The 23,780-nt window shown below is 33.0% G+C and overlaps 1 protein-coding gene and 1 long non-coding RNA gene across 5 annotated transcripts; one reads left to right on the forward strand and one right to left on the reverse strand.

Moving 5' to 3' along the window:
- Positions 1-1,383: 1,383 nt before the first annotated feature.
- LOC122595479 (MADS-box transcription factor 23) lies at positions 1,384-17,336 on the reverse strand. Its single transcript, XM_043767847.1, has 8 exons — positions 17,155-17,336; positions 11,596-11,674; positions 6,694-6,755; positions 2,509-2,608; positions 2,023-2,064; positions 1,871-1,954; positions 1,675-1,793; positions 1,384-1,595 (listed from the first exon to the last, which is right to left on the reverse strand). The coding sequence occupies exons 1-8, from the start codon at positions 17,334-17,336 to the stop codon at positions 1,568-1,570; spliced, it is 696 nt and encodes a 231-aa protein (XP_043623782.1). The 3' UTR covers positions 1,384-1,567.
- Positions 2,236-12,318, forward strand: LOC122595480. Of its 4 annotated transcripts, none has more exons than XR_006323221.1 (6): positions 2,236-3,202; positions 3,300-3,442; positions 3,766-3,855; positions 3,996-4,283; positions 11,517-11,571; positions 11,654-12,318. It is a non-coding gene; the product is annotated as an uncharacterized LOC122595480 (long non-coding RNA). The 4 variants fall into 4 exon arrangements; XR_006323222.1 differs by having other exon boundaries at positions 2,244-3,202; positions 3,354-3,442; XR_006323220.1 differs by having other exon boundaries at positions 2,246-3,202; positions 3,300-3,353.
- Positions 17,337-23,780: the final 6,444 nt, after the last annotated feature.

Raw genomic sequence — 23,780 nt, forward strand, 5'->3', positions numbered from 1 at the left:
AGTAATGATTAGTATATAAAATCTTTTTGCTATACTCAGAAATGTATGTATCAAATAGTTATATAGTACAACTATTGTGATGCATACGACAAAAATGTTTGGTATAAGGCCTCGCTTTTGTATACAAGGACAAAAAAATATATAGTTAGAAGAGTATGCACCACATTTGTAATAATACCGGAAGATGATGGACTAGTTTAGTAAATAGTTATCAAAGCAGCTCAGAAGGTAAGGTCGTGTTTTACACGCGCCACCATCGTCAGCTATTCAGCCTCCTGATACAGCGCGCTGTGATATTTTTTCACTCCTCACAATGTTTCAAACCACCTATACAATAACAAGGTTTCGTTCTTCCACTTTATTCCTTCATGAATGTTATGTTCGGGGTTTATTTCATGAAAAACGTGTCATGTTTTGCTACTGTAAATGTTGAACATTAAAAAATGTTATTGTATACACAACAACAACAATTGTACCCGATCTTCGAGGAGGTAGATATTGCCACCTCCACCCACAAATCTAATATAGACTTCTTCCGGCCAATAATTTTTTTCTATTTATAGGTTCAGGAATATATATATATTTTTACGAATACATGCTCCAAACACCCAATGCCGTTTTCCACGGGTTTTAAGTCCCAATACATCGAGGGTGTATGGGAGCAGACTTACGGCCTCTACTAACTACTAAGGTAGTGAGGCTTAATGATAGAAAAGACCTCCGGCCTTTATTGCATTGAGTGAGGATTGAATGCTTGACCTCTGTCTCCAAAGACAAGGGTGTTAACCACTTAATCCAACCATGCTACTTTTACGAATACAATGCTATGTCATCATTATAGGTGCCATTGTAACTCGTTTACATGTTATAGAAAATGAGTAAACGGAGAGATATTCATTAAATAAAAATATACGAGTAATATTAAAAGTAAAGTGAGTAACACACAATGCACTATTCCTTCTTTGAACATCAGTTGTGTTTAAGTGAAAGTAAATATTCATGTTGTTCAACTAGTTCGCAGAAAATTTACCGCCCGGTCTTGTTCATGTTGTTCAACTAGATTTATAAGTGAAGATCACTTATAAAACTCTCTGTTTTTGTTTGTACCTCTTGGTCTTGATCTATTGCTCATAACCTCTGTAAACATCATTGACCTTGATGGTTCCAGGGATTCAAAAGAACATGCATGCTTATTATAACAAGAAATGGCACGCTCAACCTCGTTATGATTTGCTTGTATTTTAACATTTACTTGGGCAGATACTGTATGCGTATCATCTTGTAGTTCAAATCTATAATTTGCTAATAGATATCACAGACACAGGCTTTATCACTCTGAGCAATGTAGGAGTTTCACTACGTCATAAATCACAGATTCACAGTATCACACCTCTTCCTATACTCTGATTATTATAACTTTACATTTTCAATCAATACAACATTACTGTATAACTGGTACAGAGTTGATTCTTTTACAATATCAAATACATCTATGATCAAGTCATGATGTAATAGGTTCTTCGCAATTATTTGATATGAGGATCCTCTGATATCCACTAGCCGCTTGCTAGCTTGCTTTCGAGTTCAACTGTAACCTGGCATACAAGTTGACATATTTTGGTAACATTGCCTAAACATGATCAATCAAATATGAAGTCTTTGTCTGCTTCTTACCCGAGTGTCATGGTTTCTGGCGGTAAGTAGTTCTTCTGTGGTTGTGGCTGACTTAGCTGGAGACTTATGGGTGCATTCAACCCATCATTATCACGATGCTTGTGTGTTGATCCATAAAGCTGAAGTGAAGTTCTTCTATGTTCAGTGGTGGTAAAAATGCAATCACTATATTTGGAAATATTCACTAGATCAGTACCTTCTTCTTCAGGTCTGTGTTTTCTTGAACCAAATGGCTGACTTTCCTGTGTAATTCAACGTTATCTTCACTAACAAGACTCCCCTGCAACAACATCCATCAGACCCTGTTCCATGCATTATTCTATAAAACAACTTGTTTTGCTCGTGTACCTTGTGCTGTAATTCACTTATTTCATCGGATAAAACTTTTTCCTGTAGCCACAAATAAATGTAATTAACATTATCAATGCTATTCCCGGTAATATTTGGTTTCATTCCCAAGTCTATCATTTTACTCTTGACAGTTTGTATATACATCTTTCATTTCTCTTTTTTTTAAACACCTTTAATTTTATGAATAAGGTTTTAAAAAGTGTATTTAACTTTAGTCCAAATTCTATGGTATGCATCCACCTTATCCTCTTGCTTGTATCAAACATCCATATGTTGAGCAAAAGTAAAACCATTGGACAAATACAATACCAGTATATGAAGATTGATACACAAATTCCAATATTTAAAGTTGGATACATACTATAGTGGCTTTTGGGCTGTAGTTGGATAACCCTAAATTTATATAGGACTGAACCCATAACAATTGAACGTTTTTATCGTATATGAAGATAACATGAAATGTATTGTATTGAGAGATCCTACCTTTTTTATCCGGACACCTTTAAGACTCATTTCGAGTTTAGTTTCCAGCTTCTGCAGATCATTGGCATTCAAACCTGTAAGTTCTTCTCCCAACAGCTGCCTGCAAGTATGGAATCACCGGGTAAAAACAAATCTTTTCCAAAGGACACTTCTCATTTGCTCCAGAATTTATGAATAAAATAAATACTACAAAACCAACGGTGCTGTATCAATCCCTACTTAATAAAGGATGCTGTAATAAGCCGGTGAACAAGTGAAATTCGTGTTTATGTTAATGGTGCTTGTAGAATAATAAAAACTACTTTGGTATGCTTTATGAGTACAGGGAATAGATATATCAGCATAAATACGGAATATTTTCTAAATATTCTTAACCTTAGATGAAAGGCACACTAAAAGGAATGCATGTCTAGTACGAGCTATGAGTTCTGACTGTCTCGGACGACTCTTGCCTAGATAGTTCAGGCCGTACCGCCACTGAATTAGTTCCAAGAAAGCGGCCGCCCACTAACTGAACTGCGGGAACAAAGAATTTCATTTGTAGGGTTTGGTGGCCCGAAATTGACTTGGCTTCGCCAAAAGGCCTCTAAAGTTCTCCGCTGTCACATAGGCTCGAGACATGCCTCCTATCGTGCTTTCTTCCCTGCTCCCCTACTTCACTTAAGAATCCAAAGGTGACTTGGGATGATTTTAGGTAAGCTGCTAGTCTTTTAGATACTTGCAGTGTTAACTGCTTTCTTACTTTCTAATATTATCAAAAATTATGTTATAATAATGCAAAGCTATTTCAGAAGGAGCTGCTGTGTTGATTCTTTCTCTGATTTTCTTTTTTGACTATTATGAAGGTAATTTCTTTAAATACAATGAGCAAACAGGTTATATGAAGTAAAAAGAAAAAATTTATGTAAAGCTCTCCAAGTGAAGATGTAAATAGGTAATGGGATGAGGTTTTCCCTGTAAGGTTACCGGGGGTGTGGGTGGGTGGGTGGGTGTTGGGTGGGGGGGGGGGGGGGGGGTTGTTACTCAAATACTGTTTCCAAACCCTTTAATTTGCTGGCCACCCCAAGATGTTTCCAAGTGAATATTTTTTCAACTATATCATTATAAGGTAGCTTTGACTAGTCTGCTTGCTTTTTTTTTTGTTTGTTATCTACTTCTATTAATGACAACGCAAGAAGCACTTTTACAGTACCTAGAGTGCCGCATACAGATTAATTGTTTCAATATCATGATGTTTTCTATTTCTTGTCTTAGCAGAATGATGTGTGTATTGCACTCCCAAAACCCTGTTTTCAATGCTTAGGCTACTTTCATAGTGCTCGCTGCTGTGGCGATCTAGAGTAGCATGTAAGTTATATTTGCATATCCATCAGCTAAGTCTCCAACATTTATTCTAATAGTTGTGCATCCCTTATTCATCTTTGATAGACAGTGCACACTCATTCAACCTTCACCACCTCAGGCTGTTGCTTCATCATATATTGCAGGTGTTTGTTGCTCACTGCAACTGCAGCATGGTCCACAATCATGTCAACTGAGAGCTCAGTTCAAACTCTAGTGAACTTATTCTTACAAGGACCAACTCTAATTCTAGCCAGTCTAGATTGGTTGTTGTCTTCCGGAACATACGAAACTACTCACTGCTTAGACCCATTCAACCCAAATAGCCATTTTAAATCCAGAGATTGTTGTTCCAACAGAGTTGCTGTGTACTTTTCTTTGGCTTCTTCCTTCTTGACTGATCATCCGGTTTAAATCACAGCATTCCGCATCCGGTATGTTTTTACATGGCTCTTTCCTGTAAACTGAATTAATTTAAGGTTTGGCCTTGAAGATGATATGATTGCCTTCTATGTTTTAACTTTTTTTTTTTTGTTTTCATTTACCTAAGGATAAAACCCCAATGATGTGAGTGATACATTAATGCCTACCAGCCAAGTTACTATCTGTTAAAGCTGCTGCACAATATGTAACCCTTAGTTCGAATGTTTGATAATCATATTCTTAGACATATAAATCTTAAGGATACCGAGTTTTGTTTCTTTGATCTTCTACTAGTTTAATGCAGGTGTAAGACATGATACACTATTTTCTTAAATTAGGGATATACCATGTTGCGTCCTTAGTTTCTTATAATTATTTGCAATCTCTCGTCTTTTGCTGCCACAACTAGACACTGTTTTTTCCAAATTTTTTTAGTGAAGTGTTGATGCAGTTGAGATGGTATGTGGGTGATATTAATGTCTCTTGTAGCCGGAAAGGAATTTCTCAAACATAAACATTTAGATTTACTGAGTAATCTGGGTTTGACTAATGCAAAGTCTTTTGATGCGCCTACCATACCGAATGTGAAGTTAAGTTCGTATGATGAAGGTAGTAAGTCAAGTTATTTCTAATAAGTGTAGTCAGTTGATGTTCTGCTTGTGTTTGAACCTCATATTGGGATATTGTGAGTCACATTCTCAAGTATATACAGGACCTGCAGGAACACACTTTTTAGTAACAAAATCATGGTCAGTATAAATAGATAAGTTTTCTTCGCATGAGGTCTCAGGTTCAAGTCCTACCCTAGGCATATTTGGGGGTGACCACATGTATTTAATATCCACCTATGGTGGGCCTCGGTGAGTTTTTCCCTCCAGATTTCTGGGAGATTTTTATGAGGGGGCTTTCTAGCGTGGACCCGTTAAGACAACATAGCTAGATCTCCCAATATGTGGTTGGATTCCGGTTATATATTGTGGCTTACTGGCTTTGTAGGAGGAAATCGTATCTGTTTAAAAAGTTACAAATAAAGTATTGTGCCTTGATTGAGTACATAATCTGAAAATATGGCTATGACTCAAACCAATTGGTGAACTTATAATCTACTTGGTGAGGTAATTAGAATTTTGCTTATTCTAACCCACTGAATTTGTGGCATGATAATGACGAAAGAAATTTTAGTATCCCACACAATCTTTTATTCATTCAAAAGAACCAAACATATAGAAGTAGACTGCCAATATATTCGGGTGAAGATAGAATGTGGAACAATCACAATTCCTTGCGTTAAGACACAAAGTCAATTAGCTGATATTTTCACCAAACCTCTATCTAGAAGTCAAATTAGTTTATATGTAACAAACTTGGCATTAGCATGAGGCGGAGACGAGGATTGTTTGATACTATATGAATTCAAATTAGTTACCATCCATAGGGCTTGATTTGGATTATCTTATTGTAGACACACAATATTGAAGTTCAATCGTTGGTCTCTCTCTAGGAGAGAGAGAGAGAGAGAGAGAGAGAGAGAGAGAGAGAGAGTTTTCCTCTCATCTCTCCAATCTAGATCTGAGATTGAGACCCAGTGTCTTCTCTTTTGGCTTTAGGTTTTACCTTGCCGTCGAGAATTTTTTTTTAAGGGTAAAGCCCTGGGCCGGAGGTCCTTCGGGAAGCAGCCTCTCTACCTCCATGTAGGGGTAAGGCTGTCTATATCATACCTCCCCCAAACCCGGCAGTTGCCGGATTAGGTACCGTTGCCGTTGCCTGTTATTGTAGACACACAATTAATACATCAGTTTTGTGCCCTTTATTATCATTATTATCTTATATAGAAATGATAGTATCCACACATATCCCATAAATTTACAATTTTCGATCATTTGACTAAAACCTATAACCTCCTGGTTGATAGGTCGTCCTATATATTGCTAGCCTTTGGTTTGCCCTATTATATTTGGTTTAAAGAGTAGTAGTTATTGTTGATTTACAACTACTAAATAAGCACAATAGCTATAGTTCCCCATTTAATTTCTCATTCCTCATTATTGCGAGCTGATGAATAAGATATATCGAGTTTTTTGTTGTTTCCACAGATGGATGCTACAGTTGCTTGTAATTCTGACAATGGTCAAGGGTTACGAGTCGATTTAGAGTGGAAACTTATGTAGGCTAATAGAAATACGTAATCCGAAAAAAGCATTATAAAATATCCTCGTGGTAAAAGTCTGTAATGTCAATGATTTGATTTATGTAATATTTGCATATGACTTAAAAGATAAACATTTTTTAGCTCTTCCTTCCGGTTCTCATTGTCTAGTTTTATATATAGTTTATAATGTTTCTTGAATTTATTCTCTGAACCTAGTGTTGCTTAAAATTTATAGCTATCTCATAAGTTACAGAAGGATTAGGGGATTTTACCTGTGGCTTTGTTGCAAATATTGAAGTTGTTGTCTCAACTGAACCGCTTCTCCTTGCCAAAACTAGTAAGTGAAACAGAAATTATTGAATATCAATCGTATGAACTATTATTTTTACATAAGAATGAGTAAGGCATGCCAGTGGAATATCTTTTAGTTTAGGAATGCATGTGACGTTAAAACTATTTATGTGCTAGTCCCAAAATTAGCTACTTGTGTCAAAGGATCATCATGGATAAGAAGTGTTCATTTAACTTGGAACCTCTACACGTAATCTCAAAAACCATTCATATTGATGGTGCGGTGCATGTTCTCTGACTTGGGATATTTATATGGAGCCTGTCTCTTTTGCACGGGACCTGGTAATTGAACTGTTTCCTCTCATTGTAGTCCATGATACTTTAAAAAGGCAAACTCATATAGTCATATCTGTCCTATAGTGGTTACAAGAGAGTCTCTTAGAAAATGCAGCATACATTTGTAACTGGTTTAAAGTTTAACTCAAGAGTTGATTATGTTCGGTAGTTTTATCTGTTTTCAATTTTCAATTCTATCACAGGTTTGATTTATAAGATCAACGCAATTTTTTAAGTATTATATATCACAAATTGTAATGAGATGGGTTATGAAATGGTTTTCCATTGATCAATGTGGATTCTAATTATTACTGTATAAATCAATCATTTTTAGGCACAATAATTCTAGGCAAGCTCTCTGGTCTTCTATGTTGACGATATTATGTAAATGGAGATGATAAATGAGAAATAAGTACCTGGAACTTCTACACTTGGTGCAAAATTTAGGACAAATAATTTGTCAAGAGTTTACTTTTAGGGTTATTGAGGTAACCAAACTATATGGTAGTGAGCGCCTTAGTCATCTTGGGATATACACATCACCAGTTGATAAGTTGAACTACAATCACCGGGCCTTATATTGCAGCTTAATACGTGGTGAACTCTTATGCTTTCAACTAACGTTTGTCATCGGGACAAATGCTTTGGTTCTTCTCCCAAGAAAGGTGTAGATTGTCAGCGACACCCTTGACTCCGGGTTTGGCACCATCCATCGTCCACCCCGCAAGGAATAGCTCCAGGCAACTCCTCTATCAAATGCTTTGGTTCTGGATTTCATGGTGTGCTAGCACATGACAAGAACCAATGGCGCTCTTGGGTAGGTTTTCATGTTCCGGGTTAGTCATATGTCTCATGACACTTTCTCTTCGGAGACTTGAGTCAGAGTGCATAGCTGCAGCATGGAGTACTTGTAAGTTTTAAGTTTGAGGTATACATGCTTTATATTTTGTTTTGAATGTGAATGAACTTTCTAAGGATCGTACTTGTATTGACAGTTTTTCTTTCTAGCGTGAGCGATTTAATGATCATACACACGATTTAATGATCATATACACTTTTGGTTTTGTCATGAACAAACCATTCAAAGTCATACACTTTTGGTTTTGTCATGAACAAACCATTAAAAGTTTCCCAGCATTGCTCACTTGGGCATGATTTAGTGTTTTATGTACTTTGTAGTATATAAACCTCACGTATCGTTTTCAAATGCCTGATGTTGGAAACTCTAATATTTGTAATAATGTGACTCTATCAATGAGAATGAGTAGAATTCTTTTGTTTGAAGATCAAACAGCTATTAGTTTAAGGATAAGCCACCTCGAGTAACATCAGTACTTAGGAAACTAGACATGTTTAACATACCTACTTCAACTTTGATAGCTATGTTATAGACTTATAGATATAGGATACAAAATGTTAAGTGAATACCATCTTAATTTGTTAATTGTTCATACTTTTTGTCAGTATGTTCATGCTAATGGATGGATAGGGCTGGAGTTATGGAGAGAAGACTTGATGATTTTGGCCTAAGACACACTAAAACATATTACATGAAATGCATTATGTTCATTAAACCCACATTTACTTCTTAACCATCTCCAAGGTGGCCTGGTGGTATGGCGGCCCGAAAGTCTTAGAAGAGAACCGGGCTCAGAACATCCGTGGGTAAACATGTTGAGATGGGCAGGGAAGAGTCCAGAAATGCCATGGGAATACCAGTTCGGCCGCATACATCAGAGCCAAAAGGTCGACTTACCTCAGTTGGCCTCCTGAATAGAGATCCCTCTCCGTTTACCCGTTTACTTCTTACACTCCTATGTTAGGACTTTACCCAATCTAGAAGAAGTGACTATGGGAGCCCAAAAAGTTCTATTGTCATTTTCATGTTTAGCAACAAACCTTCATGATGTTGGGAAACTTCCAAATTTCCCACCGTTCCGCCATCACCTCAATCTTCTTGAAGTCAGCATCATGGTTGTATAGCCATAGGGGGCTTAAATTCATAGACTTATTCTGACCAAAATTGCTAGCCTCGTCACCTCTGTTGGGATTGTTTCCCAGAAGAGGCAATATAACTTACATTTTTGCTATGGCTATGATTAATCTGAGATTTTCCCGAGTCTACTCGTCTAGTGTATACATATTCTTGTGGAAAATTGTTTAGTATGCAGATGGTGTACGTTTTATATCTTGTATGGTAAAACATGCCTAGCATGCCCAGTATGATCTCCATGATGCAAGTGATGGCGACTTGTAGAAGACTAATATTACAGTTTAAACTTACCGTTTAGGACCTTTTGGTGTTGGCTTTACGAGTACCATAGAAACTGGCACCCATCTCTTTGATCTCATTCCATTATCTGTTCCTAAAAGATTAAGAAAAACGAACTATCTTTCAATGGGATAGATTTGAGGCTTCAAGGTTGCACAGTCGTCTACTATCTGGTAATCAGCGTATGCCTCTGTTCATTTTCTGCAAATGTAAACATAGAGGTATTAGCTGAGCCTTAACTGTTGCAAACTGAAACTATATTCATCAAAATAGTTTTCCAGATTCTACTTTGCTTTTCACTAGCCACCACTCAGTTTTACCTAAACAATCTTAAGAAAACTTCTACCGGATAATACAAGCTAGGGGATTAATGTCATATCAGTAATGAGTTGATTTCACAACCTGCTTCGCAAGTCAATGATTGTTTTCTGGTTGACTTGACTCTGTGATCAACTTAGTTTGTAGCTTGCCTGCCAAATTTACGAGTTTAAGCTTCAATAGGATCACAGGCCTTAAATTATTTCAAGAGAAATGCAGAGCCTTTCTTTTTCTTCTGAACGACAAATATCATTAAGCCAACCCAACAACTGCAAGGTGGCACCTCAAATTAGTGATTATACACCAACCCAACAACTGCAAGGTTTGAACCCAGGACCTCCTAGAGAAGCAAAGCCTCCCACCTCCCCTCGGATCACTCAACCAATAGAAATGCAGAGCCTTTCAATCTTGGAATATTTCCTTGGCATCAACTGGTTTACTGACTGCTTCTATTTAGCTTACTTCTATCCCTAACTGGCTAACTCTATGATTTAGGACTTCCATTCAGCCCTTACTGGTGCATGTCCAAGGTATATATTCCCGTGTTCATGTGCAGATATCACTCCTATCTACCATAAGTTCTTTTTATTTCAGCCCTAATGATCCCTATGTGACCATTCATTGACTTAGACAGTCAATGCATTGCATCCAGTTCATTTATTCATAATAATTATTGATTCCAAACTTTTCGATTCATAGCATTGTCATCTTTGTGTTGGCCTGTCAGAGTTCTCTTTAATTAGTATTCCTACTCTATCTTAGCACTCCTGTAGTTGATGTATATTGCTTTTTCATCCACCTTGCTATCAACTTTACTTGCAGACCTCGTGTCTGTCAACACTTACAACTTCATTGATCTACATAATAACATACACCAAAAATGGTCAAGGGATGCATTGAAGTTTTAGGTATGATATAACTGAATATCCTATGCGCTGCAGATGAATTTGGATGATGGAATCGAAGCGTGATTGCAAAGCAACATCAACCGCCACTTAAAAGCACCTAAGAGACTTTGTCCCGGTGGTATTGGAGTGACCCATCATCCGAGATGGGGTGGGTTTAAAGTCTCACTTGAGACATAAAGGTGTGAACGATGGATGGTTAGATGTGTTTTACGTCTTTACGTATGTAAAGAAAACATCACCGGCCACCTTAAAGCATTAGATGCAACTGAGCTATCATACATTTTGTTCCTGGGGGAAGATATTAGCTATCTGATAATTCCAGGACAGCCGATGGAGGACTAATTCCAATAGTGGAGCCGAATCTATAGGTTACAGAAATGAGTGAGCCAATGTGCTGTTTGATCAGTCTTTTTAGAGGAGTGCTTTTTGCCATCTGCTTATGTATGATTTTCAAAGAATTACATGAGATTTTTTTCCATTTATTTTTCATGGTTAGGGAATTAATGCTTTATCTGCATTGCATTGTAAGCACAAGTTAAACTATTCACATTTCCTTTGTTTATAATTAAATTCTTCATGGGTTCTTACAACTCTATCTCTATGATACTCCAGCATATGCTACAAATAATGCAGGTAAAACCTGTGATTACCGAAAATGTTACACTCATGCATAAATTAGAGCAGTGTTGGAATGAGCTCGTTATGGTGGGAATTAGTTAAGATCAGACACCCGCGATTTTGACATATTTTTGCAGACATTAGCCTGTTATTCATTCTTTTAAGTAGGCTGCTCTAAGTGCTAAATGTGTAGATATCTACTCAGAAATTATTGTATGATTTTTGCTTAGAATTATTGTTGCCGTATTAGTGATGAATAATTGAATGCCAACTTAATCTCACATGATCTATGTGTGCTAGTTATAAGATTTTGATTAATTTTTGATGCTAAAGTACATTTACTTACGTGCAGATGAACCAAAAGCAGTTAAAATCGCCTTTCATTTGCTAATTTCAGCATATTAATGGTAAGATCATAGAACAATATATACCTTGGCTTCTGAAGTAGGATTCATCAGTTGATGGTGTTCCTCCTTCACTTTGTTGTAGCGGTCAATCACATTTCTCATGCTGATAAAGAGCAGACAAGAACACATTAGTAGGGCCACTGTTGCAGTACTTGTAATTATAATGCAAAGGTGTTAGGGTGATGGCATCGCATGGATTAAAGGTGAGTGGTGGGTGGTGACCACAAGTGGAACACCGCCGCCGATGGGTGTCCACGCATGGGTGGTTGGATTTGGGTGGAAGTTCCACTTGCGTGGAAGGTGAGGCAAAGTCAACCGTTTGAAGATTTTGACCGTTTGAGACTTACTTTTTTTTTAACCCCCTTTTTCTATTTAAACACTCTTTTACATTCACTAATTCATTCATATATACACATTCATATTTACACACATTTACCCGTTCTTTCATCCATACTTTTCACTTCAAACATAGCAAACAACAACCAAAATATGACTCTGCGGGATGTTAATTAAAATGGAGATGTAAACACACACGAATAACGACGTCAGACATCGATATGTAGTAAACAACGTCATTATGTAATGTTTTTTTTTATGTTTTTTTTAGTATTATGTAATGGTTTTATGTTTAATAAAATTTAGTTTTAAAAATAAAAATTAAAATTGTAGTGAGTAGTGGGTGAGTGATGACAATGCCAACAAAATTTGGGTGAGTGGTAGATTGGAGGTGACATAATGCAATTGGTTGGAAGTAAGTGGTGGTAATGCCAACATCCAATGAAGCTTTTAGATGTATATTAGAAAGAACAAATTGATACCTAATAAAGCCAAAATTTGAACATCATTTTGGGTAAAAATTATCATGTTAAACCAGTATAACATGTACCTAGTCAGTTAACGGTTAACTTATATTTGTTTATTTTTATAATTAACATTTAATATTATTTTTTTAAAATGGATTTTAAGGTATTTTTGTTGGTTGGTAATATTTTTGTAGCATTTTTATGAAATCAAATGTTGACTAGCCAATTTTTTGTTAGATATACAAAATTTGGAGAATCTTGTTGAATTGGTTTTTAAATTTATTCTTTTGTGAATTTTAGTTTTTAAAAAATATTTTCATGAAACATTTGTATACCTAATATTACTCTACGTTGTTTGTGAAATTTCAAGGTTAAATCTTTTATATATATATATGTATATATTACTATTACTATCTGATAATTACTTTTAAATGGATTTTAAGTCTACTTTAGTGGAATTATAACAATTTTGTAACATTTTATAACTATTTGATATAATTTTAAGTGTAATTTATGTGTATTTTAGTTGGAAGTTGGATTGTAACATTTTTATCAAGTGTCAAGGTTGAAACAAAGTTACTCAAAATAATGTTCAATTTGCAAAACATAAGTTGGGTAAGCTTACAAGGGAAAAAGAAAATTCTCAATTTCAAATTTTGCCCTACTATGGTAACTTTTTAATTTTTATGCAATATGACCAAGAAGGAGTGGAAAAGTAGAGAGGTAGAAATAATTTATAACATGTATATGCAAGTTGAAAATGAAATCTTGCAAATGTATTGTAAGTTCCGCTTAACTATCACTATATCATTAATTATTGTTTTAAGATTTTCGCAATAAAAGAAAGTATTAATGCTATAAATTGAGAGTAATTTTTTTTATTTAACGAGAGATAGTGTCCGCGCGTTGCAGCGGTAACATGGTGGAGTGGTAGGTAATAGGAGGTGATAAGACATAGAGTGTGATAGCCAAATGTCTTAGCCGTACGCCCTCGAATTTGAAAATTCGTCGAAAGTATATCGAATGACATCTCTAATGAAAGAGTACGAAATTTTAAGAACACCCATACAATTTTTATAATTTATCGATATACGGTTTTTGAGATCAAAAATCTTGAATAAATTAAAGGAATAAAATGATTTATGGAGGAGAGAGAAAAAATGAGTGGTTGAGATTTGGGAAGAGAGAGAAAAATGAGTAGTTGAGATTTAAGGGTATTATAGGTATATTAGGTAGAGATATTTAAATTAGTGAATAAAAAAAAAGGACAATTTAAGTACTTCAATTCATCTTTTGAGAATTTCAAAAAATACTCCTTTATAATATAGTATTAGATAATTAACAAAAGATCTAAATGTTTGTGTAGTGAAAAATATATTTTGGGTTAATAGAACATTTTAAACAGAAAATTGGCGTAAAACACAAAAAAATTCTTGGAATCAAGTTTCGTTTTTTAAAGTTAAATTCAAATTTTGATGAGACAAAATTTTCCATTGAAGTTTTGGAAGGAAACACCTCTAAATTCCTGTTTTTTTCTTTTAATTATAATTTGTATTGCTTTTAAAGTTAAATATTATTAGTATCTATTGGTTTTATATGAACGTATATATAAACGATGAAGTGAATATGGAGATTTAAGTGAAAAACCCATCACATAAAAATTAGCATGTAATGAGTTTTTCATCCAAATTAGATATCGGTTCATTATACAAACAGGTTTTAAAATATATGAGATGAGCCCAAACCAAGAACATGACTTACCAAACTACCAAAGGGAAACATATGATCCAGCAATATGAAAGTCGAAAATCACAAAAGGAAAGACGTATAAATAACTTTTAACTTTTTAATAATCTCGGACATATATAGTTTTAACTTTGTACATCATATATGATAATGAATTGTTTAAATAACACGTCATGTTAGATGTGGCCGTTGTTATTGGACATGAAGTGATCAGTAGTGATCCATTGTTTTTTTTTTTTTTTTTTGACCGGACTAATCAGTTCATAATATACATGTTTTATCTATTTATCTACACTAAATTAAAACAGGATTGAGATGTTTTTTATACGACATATGACGTAATCTTTAATTGACATGTGTCCTTTTGATATATTTATTTTATTAAGTTAGTTTTTTTAATTTTATATAGATTCAAAATCCCTTATAAATACAAAACACATAATAACTTTATTTGATTGATCGTTTTCTAATTAATAAAATTGTTTATTTTTCTTTCTCAAATATTTAACTTCTATTACTTATAATAAGTTAATAACATAAAGACTTCAAAAATTTGAGTTTACGATCCTAAATCACAAGGCTATTTGCCGTCATCCAATATGCTTATAAGTTTCGATTTTAATGTGATTGTAAAAATTTAAAGTAATCTAAAACTTTAACCAAACATATATTATATTTATATTACTGTTTATTGTAACTTAGCTTCGATCATCGATTTACTTTAACCACAATTTATTTTATATTCACAAATCATGTATGAGGTATATCCGAATTTCTTTATGATAAAATCTATATAATTACCGTACACTGTACGGGTATTAGGACTAGTTTGATAGTATAATTCAGGTTATACACCGATCGATGCTGAAAAATTAACTGAAAATAATTAAGAATGGTAGAAACTCTATCACTTTATGTTTAAGTAGCTAGTGGCTATATAGGAGATCTTATGAATATTAAAATAGCAAAGATATATTCTAGAACTAGGTTAACATAAACTTATCGATCAATAAAAATATTACCATAACAGCTAATTAAAACCTAACGTATAAAGATTGTATGTATATATATATCCTCAATTGCCTAGCTACTTATATAAGAGATTTAACTGTAGGTTGCGCTTGCAAGTGTAAGGATATATGACTCAAATACTACGAGTATATACACACATCTTCATCATCATCATCATGTACACGATGCTTACCTTCAACGTATAGTACCTACTGATCTACTATATATCCCTGTTATATAAGCGTTAACCAGTTTTATGCTTGAACTCGATCGTCACTTTATATATATATATACATACCACTATACCAGTGTTCAGGTCAGTTCAATGGACGATTAGTTTCAAAATATATTAATCAAAAGCTAAAAAATTGGAATTCAAGTATATTAAATCCCTATGACCAACATCACACTATAATCAATACGAAAACTAAAGAATGAGACATTTGAAAATTAACTCCATGTAAATATTGATTACAGTTTACATTTTTTTTTACAACTTTAGTTAAATAAAAAATTTGCAGTTTGTTATATCTAAACTTACTACAAATAAAAACAACAATTTTAGACTAAACGATTTAGAGTTAAGCTCAACAAAAAGAGAAACACTTTATAATAACAATTTTAATCAATACGAAAACTAAAGAATGAGACATATAAAATTACTAACTCCATATAAATATTGATTCTAATTTACCTTTTTTTTTCAACTTTAGTTAAATAAAAAATTTACAGTTTGTTATATCTAAACTTACTACAAACACAAACAACAATTTTAAACTAAGCGAATTAGAGTTAAACTCAACAAATAGAGAACACTTTACTACTACTAACAACAACAACAACAACAACAACAATAATAATAATTTAAGTTCATTATATATTGAATTTTATAAAAGTGATGATCTTTAAAAATTAAAAACATGTTACCTAGTATAGGAGGAGGTTGAACCTTTTAGTAGTCGACTTTTTCTTTTTGGTTGGTTGTAGGTTTTTTTGATGAGAATATGTGAGAGTTTTTTTTAGGTCGTATACATATAAATAATAAAATAATAACAGCTTTTGGGAGTCTTTTTTTATTAATAATATAAAGGTCGGCCTAAATAAATATAACTATTAAATATATATTAAAAAATTAGAGGATTAATAAGGATAGAGAATTAGGCTCTAAAAGAAGGATTAGAGAAGTGTAAAATTTCTTCCACTCTTAGACACTCATTCTACCTATATATATATATATATATATATACTAGTAGCTAGCTAGGAATTATATCTCAAGTTTTTGTTAGCTATTTACACAGCTGAATTTATATGGAGGGACTTCATATAATAAATTCCCAATAAATTGACATTTACTTAGCATGTCTAATTAACCACCCTTCCATTGATCACCACTTTATCTCTTCACAACTTGTTACTCTATAATGATCAGAATAAAAAAATAGAAATATACCATATATATATATATATATGCAAAATCATATCATCCGTTTGTTAAAGCAGCATGGTTGGATCAGTGGTAACACCCTGACCTCTGGAAACAGAGGTCATGGGTTCGATCCTTATCCCATGTAAAGGTTGAGGATCAAAATCCGCGGAAGACGTCACTGAGCAGTTTCTTTCCTATCATCCGTTTGTTACACTATGTATACAACTCCATTATATTGAGCAGAAAACTACTGCTACCATATATGAATGGAACTCTTTATTTACCAGTTAACACCTTGTATATCGATCTTAATTTTATTAAAGTATATAATGTTTCTTATTACTAAATAAACGTACTTTTCTTCCACAACAGCTCCTAACATTTGTACTACGTACTGTATATACGACTTAACACTAAAGTGTATATCGAATCAGTCATGTTTGGATCGAATTAAGCACAAAGAGAATAAACAAGTTGCTCTAATCTCCAAACAACCATATTATAAGTGTCTTACTTATATATTAATAAGGGGAAATCATAAGTATGTCATATATATAGATCCATAAATTAACATGAGAGAGAGAGAGTTGACCTAACCTTGAGCTAGCAAATTCGTGGAGCTTCCCGGTGCTAGAGAAGACGATGAGTCCAACTTCTGCATCGCATAGAATGGCCAACTCCTTGGCCTTCTTTAACAGCCCATTCCTTCTTTTAGAGAATGTCACTTGCCGGCTAGTTGCGTTATCAATCCTTCGAATCACTATCTTTCCTCTCCCCATAGTAATTAGGGTTTCAGCAACCTAGCTCCTTAATTACCTTAATTAAAATCAGATCAAGAAGAAAAACACTTAACAAAATAAATGCAAATATACTAAAAATGGTCAAGTACTATGGATCATTGAAGAATACAGGTAATTGATTGACCATGTTAAGGTAAAAAAGAATAAAAGAAAAGGATGTAATTCCAAAATTTCTTAACTTAGTAAGTTCTTTCCTATATATATAGGCAATAAGATATATAACATGAAGATCATTAATTCAAGTAGGACAAGAAATAATGATAAAATTTAAAGGGTGTGGATTAGAGTTAGAAAAAACTTACTAATTTGAGCTTAATGCCTATGATAATTTGTAGAAAGAGGTTTTATCTGGGATGAGATGTTCTATTCAAGGAATTGAAGTTGGACAGGTAAACCAATTAAATATGTATATAATGTGACTATATATGCTTCATTTGTTTAATTGTTTTTTCAACAAAAGTGACGTTACATGGATTATTGGTTATATTATTGTTAGCATATTATTAAACACAATCATGCTACTTTTGATGGGATACATTAAAGGAGCTAAACAATTCTATAAATAACGAAAATTGTAGTCTTATATTTAAATAAATTATTGTTATAATATTGTAGTCTTATACTTTAAATTTAAAAGATGCATTATTCATATTTAATAGATTTTTACGATAACAATTATATACCATAAAACACAAGAGTTCAATCTATTTATAAAGATGGATGGGCTTATTTAGTTTCTTTATAAAAATACTAATAATCTAACATTAGATCGAGCTCTTACCTACACTAATAATAATAAAAAGATATTAACATTTTTACATATTTTTTTTTGGAAAATGATTAATCAACTTAATAATATGATTATGACATTTGTCATAATAAAAAAAAAAAATTGAGAGAAAGAATAAATGGATTACATTTGTTATGTAATAAAAGCTTTAGGTTAAATTACTGGGGAGGAAAAACTCAATAATTTAACCACTACAAAAAGTATGATGTTAAATTGGAGGAAAAGATTTATTATTTTCTTTTATTAATACACCCAAATACGGAGTATTTATTTTCTATTATTATAGTGATGGTGGCAATTGAAAAGACTTCATATGGAAAGTTGAAAATTACACATCCGTTTGGTTGATTACCTTAAAGTTAACGAACCACAAGTACGGCAGATGCAATATTGTCGCCTATCACTTAATTTGAATATTAAAAGAAGAATAACAATTTATGTCACCTTGTGGTCTAGACTTTTGATACCTGTCGAACGTATGGATCACCGACACCTGGCCCAATAACATAACCTACGTCCCTGCTTTTGAGGGTATTGATTATAAACAATCCCAGGAGCCAGGACAAGGTTTTAGTCTTCCAACGGTGTTCCCTTATTCAATCTTTTCTTCGTTAACATATTCCCGGCCTTCTTATGAAATACTTTCATCAACGACTAGCGTTATACCCCGATTGTTGGCCACACAATACTTCGAAATATTGTGATAGACTTATATTTTTAGATTTAGACAAAAATATATTGAGAGAGACAAATCAAGATAGAGAGACTATGATGATTGGGAGTTAGGTTTAGTAATACATAATGGGGAAAAAAAAATTTTGTTTTGAGATTTATACAAAGAAAAGAATGTATTGAACGAGAAAACATTTTCACATAATCAAAGTTATTAAAATTTTTTAATGCATTTCCATAACATTTTATGTTGTAGAATTTATCTATATCTTTTTTTTTAATCAAAACCTTTATATATATTTGTTTGTTCACATGTGTGTGAAAAGAAACGTGAACAAATTCATTTATAAGCTTACACAAGACTATTTTAAAAGTTTTAAAAATAAGTCTTCTATAACATACATTTTTATAACGTTTCACATGAAAATGAAATTTAAAAACATGTAATCCAATATATAAAAAAAGTTTTCACATTTTCGTTAAAAAAAAAAAAAAGAGTATCTATTTCTCTCACCCTCGAACTTTTGCACAATTGGCAAAGAGGTTTCCCCCTATTACCATTTAGCTTTCTCATCTGCATAATTTTTACATGTCGAATGGAAATATACTTCTAAGGCAAACGTTAAATATATATGGTTCAGTGAAATTACTAAGATTCAAAGTTCCACTTTTAGTATAAATTAACTGCAGATAACTTAACCGATTGAGTTGGTAACATTGTCTTCTTTGAGTATATTAACAAGCGTATTAGATGTGAAATAGATTATGTTATTATGTATCTAACATGACATTTATATTATTTCATTTACTAGCTTAGCCACATTGACTTTTATATCCGTTCTGTTCTTTCTGTTAGGACCACGTACTATCAATTAAGTATATTTTCGATGTTGCTTAGGTAGACTGGTAGACTTTTCACTTACCGAAATTATAATAAAAAGAAGCTCGATACGATAAAGTACGCAGCTTATATCATTTTGAAAGTATTTCAGCTTTTGTTTGAATTCTCAACTATACATTTTTTTATTTGCTAAAAACAAATTGGAACATTTTGTACAAAAATAGCAACTCGAAGTATCTTCCATAACCAAACTCATTAAAGAGGAAAAATAAAAAGAAAACATAACTTGATTTGATTGGTTGGATATTTGTTTCGTAAATTTTTGTTTGTAAGTTGTTTGTCAACCTATCATTTTTCTTTAATAAATTATTTTAATTATTGACAAATTTAGATTCAGCGATATATCTTTTTATATATTTATTTTTAATTTCATAGAAAAACAAAAAAATATCATGAAAACTCATGTCTTTAGTTTAGAAAATTTTTTGTTCACATTTAAATTTGATTTAAAATTTTGAAATTTCCTAAATGTTAATATATGTGTTGATGGTTCAATGGTAAGTAGTTTATCTACGTTAATGTCAGAATGAGAGTTTGTGGGTACCATGTCATGGTATCGAGGTCTCGAGGTTGTACTTGTACTTTATCTTATTAATTTATTGAAAATTATAATAAATAATACCAATTGTTTGTAATTAATAACTTATCTTGTACGAGGTTCTCCAACCTTAGAAAATAATTATTGATAAACTTCGGAATTAGGGAACTTCTCAAGTTGGAAAGAGAATCTCCTATTTTATATATAAAGCGAAGTAGCACCAACAATGATAAAAAGTCTTTCAGCACTAACAATGGTGAAAAGTCTTTCAAAGCTTTTTTACATGTCACCTTATTAGTCCATTAACTACAAGCTATTAAAAAGCTATCTTCTCCAATGGAAAACTTTTTCCAAAGTTTTTTTGTCTCTTGATTTAGAAAAAGTTTTTGTTTAAAAGCTTGAAAATTCTCAACCTATCCATAAAAAAAGTCATCCAACTCAATGATATAAAGCTTTTCCAAAGACTTTTTTCACAAAAATAAGCTTTTCATCAAACTCCCATTTGAGATGCCCTAAGTTAGTAGTACGTAGTTTAAAGTATGTTTAACAAAATCAACTATAGTAGATGTAGGTTAAAGTTGGGGTTATAAATTATAACTTTAAACTGATATTGTTAGTTATAACTTTTATTTTCCAAAAAGTGTTTAGTAGCAGTTTCTAGCAACTAATTAAAAGTGTAAAATAACAAAAGTAAATATATAAAAGCTATAAGGAGTGAGGCGTTACCCGCATTATAATAAATCTAATTATGATTAGGAGCAACAAGTCCAATAAATACATTATTAAAACTTTAATCAACCCGTACACAAAAAATCTACTAGTATTTAATACATAGATTTGAAGGAGAAAATTTCTTTTGATCTTATATTGGAATACTCAACAAGATTTTTTATTATTGCATATAATCTTTTTAATCATGCTAACCGTATATCACGCGTTATTTGAATTGAATCAATAAATATAATCAGTTGGTGCAATCCTGACTGTAATTAATAAATTTCTGCTAATATTTAAAACATTATCTCTAATGACAGATGTATACATATCATATTTTGTACTCTTAAAAAATCAACGTTGTCTTTATTAGTTTTGATGTTTAATAATCGAAAGTTTAATAATCTTATTAGAAAGTTTTATAGTATATAATGATAATGATAATGATATAGAACCACCTTATACTTGATCTTCAAGGTTCAAGCATACCTCTATAACGGGGAGGACTCGATCCAAAGCCATCTATACTTGGTGGAATGGTAGTTAATATCACATGAACCTGAGCTTTACCATTTGATTTGGATTACTCGATCATAAAATAAAAGAACAAGACATCGATTTTTGAAACTTAGAAATGTAATCAAGATTAATGAGCTATAGTTTCTTGAAAAGTTGTTTAGAAGTGGGTAGAAAATTTATAGTGAGTATATATATATATATATGGGGGGATGAGAATAAAAGGCTGTCGCGTATCTAAGTTTAGGTGTGGAACACTTACATATTATTTTTTTAATCCATAAAAATCATGGGGCCTATGCATTTATTCATTAAACAAGAAATAATGATTTATTTATTATACAAAAAATATTTAAAAAATAATATGTGAGATATTTTTCACTTAAATTGGATGTATGACAACGTCATATGTATAATTAGCTATAGTTAAACTTTATACAAAGTGCAAATTTTTGGTTAAAGTATTACTAGCTTCCATGTAAATAGTTTTATATGAATTAGGGGGGAGGGAGCCGAAGGGGAGTTGGCCGCGAGATAGAAGCGAGATGCGGAGGGATGAGTGAGTTCCGGTTGCCACCTGTGCGAGTTTGCCGCGAGCTGGAGGGCGCAAGCTAGGAGCTCGCGAGAGGTTGAAGAAGGTGTGTGTCATCAGGGACTAAAGGTGCCAAATTTTGAAACCTATAGTGACCGTTGGGGGGGACTAAAGGTGGAAGAAAGATGGAGTCAGGGACCTAAAGTGACAAGTTGATGAAAGTTTTTTTTTTTTTTAATTTTCTTATTTATATTACCCATTTAAACTTTCAAAAACACAACACACACTCCATATAAATTCCTAAAATGACATTTTATTTATTAAAATAGTACATTACAACATAATTAAAACTACTTAAACTAATTTAAAAGTGCTTAATATTACAACATATTAAACACTCATTTTTGTTGTTCGTAAAATGCTTCAGCATTTATGATCAAATGGTCCAAGTTGATGACCGCATCAGCAAGTTCTTTCATAGTTTTTTCAATCTTGTCGATCTTACCCTGCAAATAAGTAAAGTATTGACACTCAAGATTAGTACAATGCCCGGTTTGTATATAATCGATTTCTTTTTTACACCATTGCCTCTTCGCCTTTAGTTTTCGACCAACGGCAACAAGTTCCTCTTTGAACATTCGGTGGTCAAGGATATCAGCCATGATACTGTCATTCACTTGATCGACAGTCATTGGTGGTTTTCGGTTAGAGGCATTTGATGAAGAAGCCATTTCAGATATATAGAAGTTTGAGTTTTGATCTGAAATCTTTTATAAGGTCCCAGTATTTATAGGTAGATTACAAAGACGCTCCTCCAACGTTCAAAATTCAAAATCTTTACACCATTAGTCCCTGTAACGTTTGAATTCAAAATATTTACACCATTAGTCCCTGTAACGTTTGAGTTCAAAATATTTACACTTTCAGTCCCTTAAACGACCAAAAATTCAAAAACATTTACACTTATAGTCCCTGAACGGCTACCTGGATTGTGACTCTATAAATAGAAACTTACAGCACAATTTAGATTCATCAACAACTCTAAATTTCATTCTTTTACAAAGTCACTCACTCATTCTAACCAAATGGCGTCCTCATCATCAAAACACAATGGTCACCGACCTCATCTGACCGAAGATGAGATGAAAACATGAATCATGACTGATATCAAAGAGGACACCATCCTTCAAACTGATCTCTCCAGGGTCCTGGGTTACCTACGCAAGAAAAGACGACAATGCGAGCAACATGTTTCTATTATAGAAGCACCAGGCCGCAAGGTCTCGAAGCACGAAGAGACATATTCTTTGTTTCTGCAGGATGAGATCAAGAGGGTCAAGGGGGTGGTCGATGATGTTTTTCAGGCTGGTCACACGTTGGGTGACCAATGCACTTGGGCCGAATCGTACCACGACAATTGCGGGGAAGACAAAACAACAGATGAAGTCAAATGCCCGGAACACGACAAGTGGTGGCTCAACGAACGCGCTTACCGTGGATTAGGAAATATGTCAATCAACGATGAAGAGAATGAAGAGTAGTTATTTTTTTTTTAAGTTATGCATTGTGTGTTTTTATTACATACGTGTGTGTTTTTACTTTTAAAATGTAATGTTTTTAAGTGTTATGTAATATTTGGTTATTAATAAAAGATATAAATTAAAAAGGGTTAGTTATGTAAAGTTTATAATGTTAAGGATAAATTATTAAAATGTAAAAAAAAAGTTGGGAGTTTCGGTTGCCATTAAAAAAAAGTTGAA

The sequence above is a fragment of the Erigeron canadensis genome, chromosome 4, assembly GCF_010389155.1.
Source record: "Erigeron canadensis isolate Cc75 chromosome 4, C_canadensis_v1, whole genome shotgun sequence".
NCBI lineage: Eukaryota > Viridiplantae > Streptophyta > Magnoliopsida > Asterales > Asteraceae > Erigeron > Erigeron canadensis.

What these genes read in the sequence shown, in the direction of transcription:
- LOC122595479 (XM_043767847.1), bottom strand. Translation starts at nt 17,336, where the DNA reads ATGGGGAGAGGAAAGATAGTGATTCGAAGGATTGATAACGCAACTAGC. An exon ending in CACGAATTTGCTAGCTCAAG is followed by an intron (nt 11,675 to 17,154) that starts GTTAGGTCAACT and finishes GCTCTTTATCAG; the next exon opens with CATGAGAAATGTGATTGACC. An exon ending in ATCCTACTTCAGAAGCCAAG is followed by an intron (nt 6,756 to 11,595) that starts GTATATATTGTT and finishes TTCACTTACTAG; the next exon opens with TTTTGGCAAGGAGAAGCGGT.